This window comes from Aegilops tauschii, chromosome 6 (assembly GCF_002575655.3).
Source record: "Aegilops tauschii subsp. strangulata cultivar AL8/78 chromosome 6, Aet v6.0, whole genome shotgun sequence".
Classification (NCBI taxonomy): domain Eukaryota; kingdom Viridiplantae; phylum Streptophyta; class Magnoliopsida; order Poales; family Poaceae; genus Aegilops; species Aegilops tauschii.
Window position 1 is genome coordinate 102,692,886 of NC_053040.3, and position 15,918 is coordinate 102,708,803.

The 15,918-nt window shown below is 45.4% G+C and overlaps 1 protein-coding gene and 1 long non-coding RNA gene across 9 annotated transcripts; one reads left to right on the forward strand and one right to left on the reverse strand.

Moving 5' to 3' along the window:
• Window positions 1-8,619: 8,619 nt before the first annotated feature.
• LOC120966213 (uncharacterized) lies at window positions 8,620-9,490 on the reverse strand. Its single transcript, XR_012187289.1, has 2 exons — window positions 9,368-9,490; window positions 8,620-9,262 (listed from the first exon to the last, which is right to left on the reverse strand). It is a non-coding gene; the product is annotated as an uncharacterized lncRNA (long non-coding RNA).
• A 130-nt stretch (window positions 9,491-9,620) lies between these two features.
• Window positions 9,621-15,428, forward strand: LOC109771631 (uncharacterized). 8 transcript variants are annotated; one of them, XM_045229738.2, is made up of 6 exons: window positions 9,621-10,838; window positions 11,630-11,897; window positions 11,973-12,170; window positions 12,580-12,723; window positions 14,408-14,651; window positions 15,147-15,428. In XM_045229738.2, the coding sequence occupies exons 1-2, from the start codon at window positions 9,777-9,779 to the stop codon at window positions 11,636-11,638; spliced, it is 1,071 nt and encodes a 356-aa protein (XP_045085673.1). In that variant the 5' UTR covers window positions 9,621-9,776; the 3' UTR covers window positions 11,639-11,897; window positions 11,973-12,170; window positions 12,580-12,723; window positions 14,408-14,651; window positions 15,147-15,428. The 8 variants fall into 8 exon arrangements, with proteins under 8 accessions (XP_045085673.1, XP_045085667.1, XP_020185923.1 ...); XM_045229732.2 differs by having other exon boundaries at window positions 12,585-12,723; window positions 14,408-15,044; XM_020330334.3 differs by having other exon boundaries at window positions 12,585-12,723.
• Window positions 15,429-15,918: the final 490 nt, after the last annotated feature.

Below are 15,918 nucleotides of genomic sequence, written 5' to 3' on the forward strand. Positions count from 1 at the left end.
CACACTCTCGTCGGCATAGTCGCACATGCATGGCCATGGAGTTGCATAATTTCGTCTGCATGGTCCCACATGAATTGATGTAGGAGGTGCTTACGCCCGGCCGCGGAGTTGCACACTCTCGTCAGCATAGTCGCACATGCATGGCCGTGGAGTTGCACAATCTCGTCTGCATAGTCGCACATGAATTGTTGTGGGAGGTGCACACGCCTGGCCGTGGAGTTGCACACTTTTGTTGGCGCAGTCGCACATGCATGTTCACAGATTTGCACAATATCGTCCACGTAGTCGCACATGCATGGCCACGGAGTTGCACAATTTCGTCTGCATAGTCCCACATGAATTGATGTATTAGGTGCTTACGCCCGGCCGCGGAATTACACACTCTCGTCGGCATAGTCGCACATGCCTGGCCATAGAGTTGCACAATCTCGTCTACATAGTCGCACATGAATTGTTGTGCGAGGTGCACACGCCTGGCCGCGGAGTTGCACACTTTCGTCGGCGTAGTCGCACATGCATGTCCACGGAGTTGCACAATCTCGTCCACATAGTCGCACATGAATTGTTGTAGGAGGTGCTCACGTCCGGCCACGGAGTTGCACACTCTCATCGGCATAGTCGCACATGCCTGGCCACAGAGTTGCACAACCTCATCAGCATGGTCGCACATGAATTGATTGAAGGAAATATGCCCTAGAGGCAATAATAAAGTTATTATTTATTTCCTTATATCATGATAAATGTTTATTATTCATGCTAGAATTGTATTAACCGGAAACATGATACATGTGTGAATACATAGACAAACAGAGTGTCACTAGTATGCCTCTACTTGACTAGCTCGTTGATCAAAGATGGTTATGTTTCCTAGCCATAGACATGAGTTGTCATTTGATTAACGGGATCATATCATTAGGAGAATGATGTGATTGACTAGACCCATTCCGTTAGCTTAGCACTCGATCGTTTAGTATGTTGCTATTGCTTTCTTCACGACTTATACATGTTCCTATGACTATGAGATTATGCAACTCCCGTTTACCGGAGGAACACTTTGTGTGCTACCAAACGTCACAACGTAACTGGGTGATTATAAAGGTGCTCTACAGGTGTCTCCGAAGGTACTTGTTGGGTTGGCGTATTTCGAGATTAGGATTTGTCACTCCGATTGTCGGAGAGGTATCTCTGGGCCCACTCGGTAATGCACATCACTATAAGCCTTGCAAGCATTGCAACTAATGAGTTAGTTGCGGGATGATGTATTACGGAACGAGTAAAGAGACTTGCCGGTAACGAGATTGAACTAGGTATCGAGATACCGACGATCGAATCTCGGGCAAGTAACATACCGATGACAAAGGGAACAACGTATGTTGTTATGCGGTCTGACCGATAAAGATCTTCGTAGAATATGTGGGAGCCAATATGAGCATCCAGGTTCCGCTATTGGTTATTGACCGGAGAGGTGTCTCGGTCATGTCTACATAGTTCTCGAACCCGTAGGGTCCGCACGCTTAACGTTACGATGACGGTTATATTATGAGTTTATGTGTTTTGATGTACCAAAGGAGTTCGGAGTCCCGGATGAGATCGGGGACATGACGAGGAGTCTCGAAATGGCCGAGACGTAAAGATCGATATATTGGACGACTATATTCGGACATCGGAAAGGTTCCGAGTGATTCGGGTATTTTTCGGAGTACCGGAGAGTTACGGGAATTCGTATTGGGCCTTAATGGGCCATACGGGAAAGGAGAGAAAGGCCTCAAAGGGTGGCCGCACCCCTCCCCATGGACTAGTCCGAATTGGACTAGGGAGGGGGGCGCCCCCTTCCTTCTTTCTCCTTCTCCCTTCCCTTTTCCTACTCCAACAAGGAAAGGAGGAGTCCTACTCCCGGTGGGAGTAGGACTCCCCCCTTGGCGCGCCCTCCTCCTTGGCCGGCGGCCTCCCCCTTGCTCCTTTATATACGGGGGCAGGGGGCACCCCATAGACAACTATTGATCTATTGATCTCTTAGCCGTGTGCGGTGCCCCCTTCACCATATTACACCTCGGTAATATCGTAGCGGTGCTTAGGCGAAGCCCTGCGTCGGTAGAACATCATCATCGTCACCACGCCGTCGTGCTGACGAAACTCTCCCTCAACACTCGGCTGGATCGGAGTTCGAGGGACGTCATCGAGCTGAACGTGTGCTGAACTCGGAGGTGCCGTGCGTTCGGTACTTGATCGGTCGGATCGTGAAGACGTACGACTACATCAACCGCGTTGTGTTAACGCTTCCGCTTTCGGTCTACGAGGGTACGTGGACAACACTCTCCCCTCTCGTTGCTATGCATCACCATGATCTTGCGTGTGCGTAGGAATTTTTTTGAAATTACTACGTTCCCCAACATTGATGCGGGAGGTGCTGAAGCCCGGTCGCGGAGTTGCACACTCTCGTCTTCATAGTCGCACATGCATGGCCGTGGAGTTACACACTCTCGTCCACATAGTCGCACATGAATTATTGTGGGAGGTGCTCACGCCCGGCCGCGGAGTTGCACACTCTCGTCGGCATAGTCGCACATGCATGGCCACATAGTTGCATAATCTCGTCTGCATAGTCGCACATGAATTTTTGTGGGAGGTGCTCACGCCCGGTCATGGAGTAGCACACTCTCGTCGGTATAGTCACACATGCACGGCCACAGAGTTGCACAATCTCGTCCGCATAGTCGCACATGAATTGTTGTGGGAGGTGCTCATGCCCGGGAGCGGAGTAGCACACTCTCGTCGGCATAGTCGCACATGCATGGCCACAGAGTTGCACAATCTCGTCTACATAGTCGCACATGAATTGTTGTGGGAGGAGCTCACGTCCGGCCACAAAGTGTTGCTCACTCTCATCGGCACACTCGCACATGCGCGGACGTGGAGTTGCACAGTCTCGTTCGCATAGTCGCAGGCGTACTGATGCAAGAGTTGCACAGGTACAATGGGTTTTTGCTCACGTGCGACTGCGGAGTTGCACACCCTGGCCGGCATAGGTATTTTTTGCGAGTAGGCATAGTTGCTCACACATGGGCTCTGAGTCGGCACAAGCTTATAGAATAGTCCCTCAAACGCGGGTGTGGGGACTGCACACGCGTGGCGACTACCAGGCAGTTAGCAAGGGCTCCGGGGCAGCAGACAAAATAGCACATTTCACCGTAATTTGGGATGGTGCCATCAGTGAAAATTGCCTGCCACCACAGCTAGATGAAAAAATTGCATATCGACTGTCAGCTAGTTGCACATCGACGGCTAAACAGTTGCATCAAATAGATACTAAATTGCACACTGAAAAGTTTGTCGAAATGTACCCATGCGGGATCTAATTTCGAAGAGCACGGCGTGAGGGTTCCAACGGTGAAAACGGACCTTAATTATGGCGCGCAGTTTAAAAGTTATGACTTTTTAAAATTTTGAAAACTCAAATTAAGTGCATTCAAGGTTTGTTTATATGAATGTTTTTGTAATACGTTTTCTATTACATGTACTTTTTCTAATATATGAATTAAAATTATTTTTATATGAATTATTAAAGGGAACAAATTATTACCTTCTATAGAAAATTGTTAATAGGACAAAAAGATTCTATTTTAGGCCGGCCGCTCGCAAAGGCCAGCGAGCAGCCGACCGCTGGCTAGACCCGTCGAAATAACAAAAGTAAACCTCAAGAACAAAAACAGCATACTACAGCGCACTAACAACGAACTACAGCTTACTCCGGCGGCAACTGAAACACAGTGCAGTGCCATCAACCTTAGTTGATGCTAGCGATCTCCGCACCTGTCATCTATGGCCCCTGAGAGAGATGCAGCAACGCCAAACACATTTAAAAGAAAAATAAAAACCTTACTGAACTGCAATAAAACAATATATGAAACACACTAAAATAAGTACTGAACTTCCGCACGGACAACCATATAGGAGTCCCCCGTTGACCGGGAGGGATGCACGGGGAAGCCCGTGGCGACGGACCGCGTGATGGTGGGAGGAGCGGGGATTCTCACCAGGATGGACGTCGGCCGCAGACCCGCGAGAGGACCTTCTTCCTCCCTGCCTCTAGCCTTCTTCCTCTACTCGCGGCCGCCGTGCACGCATGGCCTCCGTTCGCCGATGAGATCCGTGCGAGTATCCACAACATGTCATCGGAGCCATCAACTGCACAGCCAGGCGCGCCGAACCGCACCGTGTGCCCCGCGCACAGCAAGTCCGGGGCATCTCGGCTGCAAGGGGAGGAGGAGGGGCTGATTTAGTCTCAAGTGAACTTCAACAGGGGGACGCGGAGGAGGTCGGTCCCGCAATGGACGCCGGCGGGAGGAGCGTGGCGGAGGAGGTCGGTCCCGCAGAGGAGATCGCTTGGGCGGGTGTGTGTGGATCCGGCCACCGTCGCGCGCCCCATCTCCTGCGGGAGGAATCCGCGCTTTGGAATGGGAGGGATGGGAGGAAGGGAAGGCCATGAGGGCGTTGGGGCGAGCAGGGAGGGGAGGAGCGAGCGGTTGGTACGCCACAGAGGGGCGGGGCCGAGGCAGCGAGGGAGGTGGGGGAAGAGTTGCGGGGGTTGGTAGCCAGGGCCCGACGCCGGGCGGCGCGGGGTTAGGGGATCGTCGGCCGGCATGGGATCTGCGCGGCCGTGCATCACCGGGAGGGGGCGTGTATGCTCTAATCTGAAGGAGGAGGTGGAGGAGTGGGCCGGTGGCTCAGGGAGGAAGCCGGAGCAGGTTGTGGAAGCTCCTTGGCTCGGGCCCCCCGGCGGCGCATGGAGGCAGGTGGTGCGGCGATGCGGGAAGGAGGTGGTGTGGTGGAGGGAGGGAGGTGCTGCGGTGGGGAAGGGGAAGAAGGTGGGAGGAGAGATGGGTTGGTGGGCATGAGGAAATCATGGGAGTGGGAGCAGTGGGGGTGGGTTGATCGGCTCGCTGTGGGTTCGGTTCGGGTCATGGGGGTGTTAGCAGAATAAGGTGGGATGTGCAGAATAAGGGTCTTAAGGGGTGTTATCATAACAGACTCACCCTATATATATACACTATTCTGATCACGGGATCAGAATATTATTCTGATCACAACATGAACTTCCTGTGTTACACGCCTGAACTTCCCTCTCTAGGAACCCGACCTTCGGGCTATCTTCGCAACCGTGTCTCCCCGCGCGAATTATTTTGGTTAGTTGTGTTCTATATGATGTTAGTGTAATCTAGAAACGTTTTTAGCAACTAAATAACCATTTTAAATAGGAATCTCGCTCGTTGGTGGATTTTGCTCTCGGGTCGTGATGAAATTGCGTTTTTTGCAATTTTACTGCCTGAGTTGTTCGACATGAACTTCTCCCAGTGCTAGGTTGAACTTCCGCCAACATTGCCCAAATGTGGCTTGTGATATACCGTTGGAAAGCTATGGACACCAGTATTATGGCCCAAGTTAAATTTTTTGCAAAATGTAAGCGGTTTAAGAGCAGTTTTGAAAACCGTTTTTTCTCCATACAAAAAACGTGAATCGTATTTTCGATCGCATTTCTAAATTGTTTATCGGAATGAGTCAAATAATATGGCGTTGGAAAGCTGCTGTAAAACCGCCCCTTCCGCATGTTGAAATTTTCTCTAATTCCTTATGGTTAAAGAGTAATTTGGAAAATCGTAAAATTTTGCAAATCGAACAGCTGCGTTAGTATTTTTGATGTCATTTCTAAATGGCTCATCCAATTGAGGCAAATGATATGGCGTTGGAAAGCTTATGAAAATGCGCTACTTTCTCTTGTTGAAAGTTTTTTCTAATTTTGAACGGTTTAAAAGTAATTTAGAAAAAGGTACAAGTTCCACCGAGTTCGTATTTTCGAGCTAATTTTTTAACCTTATGTCCGACTGCAGCAAATGATATGGCGTTGGAAAGCTTGAGGAAATGAGAAACTTATTGGTATATATTATTTCTCCCAATTCATTACGGTTTTATGTCAATTTTAAAAATGACTAAAAACGTATTCTCATTGTAATTTTTACAACTTTTGTTGGAATGGGGCAAATAATATACCGTTGAAAAGCTATGGAAAATGCAAAACTTTTTCATGTTGATGGTTTTCTCTGGTTCCTATCCGTTTTCAAGTAATTTGGAAACGGTGGGATCATTCGTTTTGCCTTTATCGCGAAACAGATTTCTAAAAAAATGCACCTCGTGAAGAACTTGAACTTCTTGGCATGTTTACTTGAACTTCACTCTGTTTTTCACGTGCTTTTTTGCTCGTAGCTCTCCATCCACTGATCGTAGCTCTCCATCCACTCACCGGAATTGAGCAAGTGATATATCGATGGAAAGCTGCTGTAAACACGCAACTTTTCCGTGTTGATCATTTTTTCATACTCGTGACGATTTTAATTTTTTTTATATGAAATTCATTGAGCGTAGTAGTTGAACTTCCTGCTGTTTTCACGTTGAACTTCTGTGACGTATTTTCGTTTGTAATTTTCTCATCCATTCGTCAGTTTTACACAAATGATATTCCTTCTGTAGAAACCTCTCTCATAATAATTTTTTAACTTTCTCCGACCGAGGACTTGAACTTACACAAATGATATTCTTGCCCTTTTGAAGTAAATTAGAAAATGACGAGATCATGATTTCTGCCTTCATCGTGAGTGGAAAAGCATTGCGTGAAGTAGTTGAACTTCTCGGGCATGTCTGTTTGAACTTCACTCCCTTTTTGACGTGCTGTTTTTTGCTCCGCATGAAGTAGTTGAACTTCTGGGGCATGTCTGTTTGAACTTCACTCTGTTTCACTTTATTGTATTTTTCTTATATGAAATACACATCATGTAGTACGTGAACTTCCGGTTGTTATCACTTTGAACTTCTCTCTGGTTTTAGAGAATTATTTTAAAACACAAAAAACAACATATTTTTAATGTATTTTTGGACATCTAAATACACGGTGAACCTCTCTCACAACAATTTTTTGAACCTTTCCTTGCCGAGCACTTGAAATTCTAGCAACCATTTTTTTTTCCGTTTATGAGTTGTTTTTAAAAGTGCAAAAAATGGCGTTGTGTTTTTATTTTTTGAACAGGTAAAACAGGTAAATCCTAGGTTTTAATAAACTCCAAACTTCTCTGTTATTTCAATTTGAACTTCACCTTTTTATATTTTGAGTAAAGAATTGTATTCGACTTTTATACAGAAAAAATCGAATATGGAAATACAAGGTGAACATCTCTCGCAAGAATTTTTGAACTTCCCCTGACAGAGCATTTGAACTTCTTTCAAAAAACCTTTTAAACTTTTTTTCTATACTTTTTTTCTCACCTGAAATGCATTCCTTGCAATACTTGAACTTCTCGTTGTTTTCACTATTAACTTCTGTCACATTTTTCTATATACGTTGAATTACACGCAATTGAAGGTCGGACGTCATTTTTTGCCATGTTAAAACATGTAATTGGAGGTCGGATGTCCCGCAGTATAAATTCTGAACCGTGCACGGAGGTGCACGTGAACTTCTTGCAACAAATTTGAGTTTTTTATATACTTAAAACTTCTATGTTATTTTAATTTGAACTTGTTAGCCTTATTCTTAGAAATAAATATGTTTTTAAATAAGCATCAAACTTTTTTTAATTGAACTTCAAGCTTTTATTTTCCATAGAGAACGAAAAGATTTTGAGTTTTTCGTATACGTCAAAATTCTCCTTTATTTTAATTTGAACTTCATCATTTTATTATGCGAAACTTTTAATCCTAGTTTTTATAATAAACATCGAACCACGTCGTTATTTTATTTTGAACTTCTAGTTTTTTTAAAAACGAGAAAATTATTTTGAAACTTTAGTTTTTCCTTTTTTTAATTTGAATTTTTTCATTTTATTATTTTGTAACGAGAAAACATCCAAGTTTTTTTAACCTTCGAACTTCTCTTTCTTTTACATTGAACTTCTTAGAAAAATATGGTTTTAAATAAGCCAACAATTTTGCAGGTTTTTATATTTGAACTTCATGGTTTTTTGACCTTCTCGGTTATTTCAAATTGATCTTCTAGCATTTTCAAATTTGAACTTCCATGTTTTTTTGACCTTCTCGGATATTTCAAATTTTCTAGTTTTTTTTTTGAAAATCTATTTTTATATTTTTTTGAACTACTCTGTTATTTGAGTTGGCCTTCTCTCTTATTTTTTAGAAATGAGGAAAATCTAACTTTTAAATAAATTGGTTATTTTTTTGAAACAAGAAAAATCGAAAATTTTAATGAGAATCGAACTACTCTGTTATTTTTAATTTCACCTTCTTGGTTTTATCGTTTAGAAATAGGGAAAATCTATTTCTTTATATAGACATCGAACTAATGTGTTATTTAAATTTGAAGTTCTTAGTTTTGTATTTTATAGACGAAAAATTGGATTACTATTGAATTTACTTTTTCACATTGTAAATTGTTTCCATATGTTTCAACCAAAAATATCTAAGCTTCTGCATTTAAACTAGTCATATGAGAAAACGCCGAAAATAACACAATCATCTTTTCCCATGATTTTGTGAACTTTACTATTGTTTTATTTTTTAGTGAACTTTACTGTTGTTTTATTTTCTATCTTTTTAGTACAAATTGAACTGCACAAGTTTCCCATGGTGAACTTCTGTATTTTTAATAAACACAACAAATTTCTATAAACAATGTTTTTATACAAATACCCAACAGTTGATAAAAGTCATTTTTTTGGGGCTCACACAGCAACTCACGCCCACACAACAGAAACTAAACTGCTCCAATGCGTGCGCCACGAGATTCTCAGGGAGCGACGACGGGAGCCCGCACGGGGGACCTCTGTTGATGTGATCGTGGGAGGCACAGACTACATCGACCGGAGAAGGGATTTCCTGCAGGGCGGCCTTCGGCACAGGCGCTGGGGGCAACTGCGATGGTGGCAGCAGAGGTAGGGGATGGGACGGGGGGGTGATGCAGCAGTAGGGACACAGGGCTCGCCGGTTGACAAGATCGTCGAAGTTGTGCTCGGGGGATGGAGGAGGGAACAAGAGGGAGCAGGGCGTCATCGGCGCGGCGTGGTCGAGAACGGAGGAGCTCGCCCGAGCAGCACCACCTCCCACGCGTGAGAAACGACGGATCCAGCTCGATGGGCTCGGCAGCAGCCGCAGGCCAACCCGCCGGCGACGGATATTCACATACCCACACACATTGGGGAAGTAAAGACGCATGTAATCCATGATTTCATTCTTTGTCTTGTCGATGTTTATCTTCATTGGGCTGCAAATTCAAATAATATCAGTGAGATGACAATAAACTGTAACTCTAGACTAAACCAGCACCTTACTACTTTCAAATCCAAGAAAAACTTGGCAAGAAACTTACATTTTGTCTGTCATACTGTCATTTATGTCTTGGATTCTCTGGCGCAGACTTTTGTCATTAACAAACAGGCTGTTTGCAGAATCCCTCAAAGTGTTGATTGATGTATTAAGATGATCTATAGCTTCAGGTGCTTCGCACCCTTTCTCTGCAGTGATAGTCGCTAGCTGGGCTTCTCGGAAAGACAAGAAAAGGGCAGCATGTTCCAAGGTGATATCATGGGCTACCTGTATGTATTTCCTCAAGTACAACTCAAGCTCCCCCCCACTGGGCATCTTGCATCAGAGAGTCCGCTCTGGACGGAGGAGCTCACCCGAGCAGCTCCACTGCGACGGCTGGGCGCAGTCCGCGGCGACCACAACGCCCGCGGAGGTCATCCCTGGACCGGTCCGGTCGGGATCCTGCCGGATCCATGCACGCCGGCGCTCACGGAGGGCGGCAGTTGCCGCGGCGGCGGGCGGGATGGTGGCGGCGTGATGTTGATGGTGAAGGGGTCACGCTGGGCGGTGGAGACGGCTACGCGCAGGGTGCTGGCGGGGTCCGGGGCGGCGCCGGCGAGTTGGGATTGGGGGTTTCCTGGGGCGGCGGCGCCTTGCATTGCCGGGGCAGCGGCAGCGGCGGGCGGGGTCACCGATATATTGAACTAAAAAATCCCACCCCCACCCTGCCGACTAACCCCCATCTTACCTTCTCCTGGTCGGCGCCGCCCGCCCACCACCTCCTCCCCAGCTCCCGGCGCCGTCCGCCACCCACCTGCCCCCGGCTTCCGGCGCCGCCCGCCGCCACCTCCCCACAGCTCCCGGCTCCGCCCGCCCCCCACCTCCACCCCGCATCCCGGCGCCGCCCCCTGCTTCCACCCAACGCCGGCGCCGCCCCTGCTTCCACTCGCCGCCGCCGCCGCCATCACTCCGCGCTTCCCCCCGCCCCCACTTCCTCCCTCGCTCCCGGCGCCGCCCCCTGCTTCCACCCAACGCAGGCGCCGCTCCTGCTTCCACCCGCCACCGGCGCCGCCCTCACTCCCCGCTTCCCCCCGCCATCGGCGTGCCTCCCTGCTTCCAAGCGCCACCGTTGCCACTCTGCATCCAGCCGTCGCCGTCGGGAGCCACCAATCGCCGCGACCAGCCGTCCCTACCACCGTCTTGGCGACCCTCCCCCACCCCCGCAACGGACCGTCGCATCCGCGTTGCTGCATCCCGCGGCCACTGCGCGCCGTCCAACTCGGCAGTCCAACTGCTTGCTTCATGCTCGGTCGCTCAAGGAGCTGCGTGAAGGTCACCCCGCGCTCCACCTTCCGGACACGCGACCCCGTCGCCGTGCTCCTGCAGCCACCTCCGGGGCGGTGCGCCCGGCCTCCTCTCTCCTCCTGCCACCTCCTAGCGCCGCGCCGAGCACACCCCGGGCTGCCTCTTCCTCTTGCTTACTCCCGCACGAGGCACGCTGCGCCGAGCACGCACCCGGCCGCCCCCCACCTCCGGTAAATCGACACACTCAGTTCAGTTTGTTTTTTCAATTCAGTTCAATTCTAAAAAAAAGTTCTCTCCATCCCTGTAGCTTGCGTGAACTTATAGCTGAGACTCGATGAACTCTGTCCATTTCGACTCTTGAACTGATAGCTGATGATTTTATGAACTAGTAAAAATGTTTTTGTTTCATCTTTGACTCTTGTTCTCTGTTCTTTCTCTCTCAAAATTACATGCATGTGCAGATGCTACTTGCTGATTGCTACTTGACACAACCATTTTTGTCTTGATTTTGCATTTGTATGACACGAATTTTCTATGAGAAAAAACAAGGACAAACAGAAAACAAAAATTAGTACCTTTGTGCTTGCTAGGTGTTTGTTTATGTCTCTTAAGAACCAAACAAAACTAGTAACATCCCTATATAGGGTCGTGAGTATGCTTTTAAGTTAGTTGATATGTCTCTAGGACAAAAATGAAAAAAAGCATCCTTTTCAGTGCACCTTCGTATGCATTTTCAGTTCATTTTACAGGTCAAGGACAAGTAAATTTAGTGGCATTGCTAAAATCACAGAATAGTTGGTGCGTGTGCAGAAATATCGTCGGTGCAAGTTTCAAAATTCTGTAACTTTAGATATATCACCTAAATATGTAATGATTTGCAGCGAGTTTCTTCAAAATTCTGTAAAGTTCAGATATATCACTTAAATATCATCAGTGCAAGTTTCAAAATTCTGTAAGTTTAGATATGTCGTAAAGAAAAATCGATGAGTCACCATCTACTTCATATTCATGTTCTCTGCAGCACAAGTAGCAATGGGGCTGACTGGAGTGATCCCTGAACCATTTTATTAAAGGCCATGGTTTCCAACAATGCTAATGCTACTAGAAAGGAGCTAGAGGCCATGAATCCTCTTGGCTTCTCCAATTAGCATGTTTGGCCAGTCCTGAAGCGCCTCCTCAAGCTCTGCGACGATAACTGGGCGCCCATCGAGGACGAGAGCTACCGCATCCTTATTGACACCATACTGGGTGGCAAAAGCAATGAACCAATACCTACCACTACCCGTCATGTAAAAAATGCTACTTTCGTTTGTTTGGTAGCCTTCCTTAATTATCACTTGATGCTCAGCCTTTCCAAATTGCAGTTTTCACATCAGGTGACGTGCCAAAAAGAGTCCAAGGCTCACAACCCAACGCGGGGTCAGACCAGATGACCAACACCTCTCCTGCTCAGTATGACAAGGATGTCAGTGATAATGAAAACCTCCCTCACAGCAGAGCGGCGGAGTGCATACTTGCCATCTACATTTCAGAGCCCCATCAGTTCAGTGATCTCTCTCCCGGTAAGTTCGTGTATTGCTATCTCGAGTGTTCAGAAAGTGTAGAATGGATGATTTATCTCGCCTATGCAGCTCACAAATCATATGCTCTGCACAAAAAAAAAAAGAAACAAACACTATGCGTAGGAGTTCATGATGTAATTTATCATCAGTTCGTAAAGTAAGCACAAATACAGTTTCATGTGTGTTATAGAAAAACAACAGTTTCATGCGATGAGCCCGTCCCCAGCACCGCCAGCCTCCTGTCCTTCCCTCCCGCTTCCACATGCACCCACCGCCGCCACGACCACGTCTCCACCCTCCCCACGCCCGCCACCGCTGTGACCACCCCTCCCCCTCACGATTTATCGTTGATATCGCTGTATTCGTGCTTGTTACGTGAGTTGCCTGATGGAAGTTCTGCAACTGTCAGTCCAGATGGAAGAAGGATATCCGTCCAAAGTGTGAGTTTTGCGACGTCGACGTGCAAGTTCTACAATTTATCCGTCCAGATGGGAGAAGGAGATCAGTCCAACCGACGCATCTGAAGCGACATATGCAGAGCCATTTGCCCGAGGTATCGGAATAATTCTATATTTTTTGTGTTCATTGGATTTCCGGATTGTTAGCGCAAGTGATGCGTTCTGTTTTTGCCTGTTCAGTCCAAGTGGGAGAACAAAAGTAAGCACTGTCTGCTTAGAAGTTGTGTTTGAAACCCATTTTTAATAGTGAAACAAGTAAATCACTCAGCTGCCACCGAACTGACGCCCCCTTCTCCGAGGAACCACCGCCGTCGGTACTTGCTTCCTGCGCCCCGCCGCCGCCCAGGGACCCAACGCGCTGCCGCTCCTCTGATTCTGCTCCCCGGCTCTGCTTGCAATTCTTCCGCCGACACCAATGTTCAGCACCCCAACCTTCCTTTTTCTCTCGATCTCACTTTGTTGCTGCTCTGCATGAAGCAAAACAAACGTGTTTTATAGGATTTGCTATATATGCGTACACCTTTGTAGGTTTTTTCTGCTCAAGTTTTGCTAGCAAAACAAGATTTGTCACAGTTCAATATAAATAGTGAGTTCAGTTAGCTGATGGGAAATAAATCAACTATATGTGTGCACACTGCACTAGCAATTCCATAGAAAAAAATCCAGCAGTTTGCTAAACAAAAAATTCACACACATGGCTCTGGAAAATCATTGATCAGGTAAAGTTCAGTTCAGACCACACTAACTGGGCAAATTATAGATAATATTTGCAATGTCCTAAATTCTCCCACTCTCTGGAAACAAAGTAGCAGAAAAGGATGTAAAAAGGTGTAAAATTCAATTCATCTGCATGCATAAGTCCGAAGATTGTCGTAGAGCGAGTTCAAGTGTGGCTTCGTGAAAAGGTGTGGGTTTCTATTAGTAATTTGGCAGAAGCTGTACTTGATTTTGTGGAGCTTTATTGAAAAATTATGTTTGTGGACATGTACTGTTGTTTGATATCACAAATAGGAGCACAAAACCAGAGGAGCAACTTGAGCTGATGCTGCCACTACTTTTCACTTGTGCCTTGATTCTGCTTAATTCAATCTTGTGCTTATTCTGTGCACAAATTAATGCTCTATAGGTGCTTGTCAAAATGCATATGAGAACCATATATTTTTCCGTTTTTTTTTGGTATAACGGTGCAAAAATGAATTAGCTTTTTTAGAGCTACAGGTCATAATGCCTGAAATTCTTATATGATTGCATCAGTTCAGACTCGAGGATACAATAAGTTCGGAGTTCAAGTTTCAAAATTCCGCAAGTTTGGATATATCATCTAGATAAGTTCAACGAAAAATTCTGCAAGTTTGGTGCGTGTGCTGTTACAAATCTAAATTCATATACAATCCATCTAGAAGGGAATATTTGGTAAGTACAATTTTATACCCGAAACGGAAAGTGTAACATAGGGGAGGGAATGAAGTGAAGCTTGGTCTCAATTGATTTGAGACATGCATTTTTTTAGTATCAGCACCTCGGCTACCCATTCAAGTAATCACAAAGACCATCATGGATGACGACGGGCCTACAGCAGCTATGGTTTTAGTCAACTGTTTCAAAAATGCGCAGTACTACTTTGTATGCTTCACTCTTTGTCGTGGGAAGGTGACTAAAGCTCCATATTGCAATTTCACTAGACTATCCGGATTTCATTTAGTGTTCAAAATTAAATACTTTCTTGTCCAGTCATACTAGTACTGATGAATATCAAGTTGACGTTGTGCTTGGCCATAGGCCTGCCCTTTCTCTCTCCCTTTGGTTCGAGGAGCAGCAACTGCTGGCCTGCAGTGCCGCCATCTGAAGAAACAGGGGAGATGGCCATACTTCCCTTATGGTAATTATGCAGGTGCGGAACCTTCCGAGCGCACGGCAACCTCGTCCATCCAAGTTGAGCACTGGGCGCCGTCCGAGTAGAGCACCGCGCCTCGTCCAAGTTCCCATCTAATGTTGAATAATATACCGCTGAGTGCTATTGGCGGTCAGTTACTTCTTCCTTTCATGCTGCACATGTGAACTGAAAATTGTAGAAAAGAGAATTTAGTATGTTTTGGAGAGCTTAATTTCCCAAGTGGCAAATTTGATCTGTACCAGTAAGTACATGATTGATATTTTAGAATATGTGTGGTTCCAGTAAGTACATGAGTACTATTTAGCATGTTTGATTGCTTCTGAATAATGAAAATGTGCGTGTACTGATGCATTTCAAAAATTGTGATGTGTGTTCTCAGGAAAAAACATTTTCACGTTATTGGTGCCGCTGGATAACTGTCATAGTTTGTCGCCAGCAAAGTCCTTGAACTTGGCTTATACCAGTAGTAGAACTTACTGGTTCTCCGTGACATAAAATTGAAAACAGACAAAAAATTCTCAAGTAATGTAATCTGTAGCAAAACACACGATTTTTTTTATCGAAATGTTGCACAAGTAGTGTTCCATTTATCTTTCTCTCATGCCTGCCATTTTGATTTTATAGGAATTGAGGCTTCGCCAAGGAACAAGACTTGTAACTAGCGCAAAGGAGACTATGTCGAGAGGTGGCACTACTAGACTTGCTGATGTGTAGTTATGGCATAAAAAAGATGAAAAAAATGGTATCTTGTATGATTCCATAAGGTGCACGTAGCAAATCTTCCCATGTGGATCAGTACAACTTATGTATGGCCTTGAGTTCACAAATCTTATAGTAATCTTTGTAGTACTCTTCGTAACACTTCGTAAAGCAAGAGTGGCCCTTTTTTGTGAGCAACAATTCAAACGAATCTGTTGTATCAGTTCTTATGATAGATAGAAGAAAGTTCACTAGCCAAAAGGTTAGAGAAAAGCAAGAGTGGCCCTTTTTTGTGAGCAACAATTCAAACAAATCTGCTGTATCAGTTCTTATGATAGATAGAAGAAAGTTCACTAGCCAAAAGGTTAGAGAAGTCTACCTTATAATTTGCAATCTTAAAGATAATGATTGGTTTGAATTAAAAAAGGTTTGCATTAAAAACAATGATTAGATCAAATTAAAAACAATGATCAGTTCGAATTAAAAAATTCTTAATTAAAAACAATGATCAATTTGAATTAGCATGTTTGATTGCTTATAAAAACTGAAAATGTCAGCGTGTACTGATGCATTTCAAAATTGTGCTGTGTGTTTCAAGGAAAAAAACATTTGTCAGGTTTTTGGTGGCCAAGTGTTATTGATTTGTGAGAGCTAAACAAATTTCCTATTCAAGTGGAAGCTCCCAGTATATGATGGA

What these genes read in the sequence shown, in the direction of transcription:
- LOC109771631 (XM_045229738.2), top strand. Translation starts at nt 9,777, where the DNA reads ATGCACGCCGGCGCTCACGGAGGGCGGCAGTTGCCGCGGCGGCGGGCG.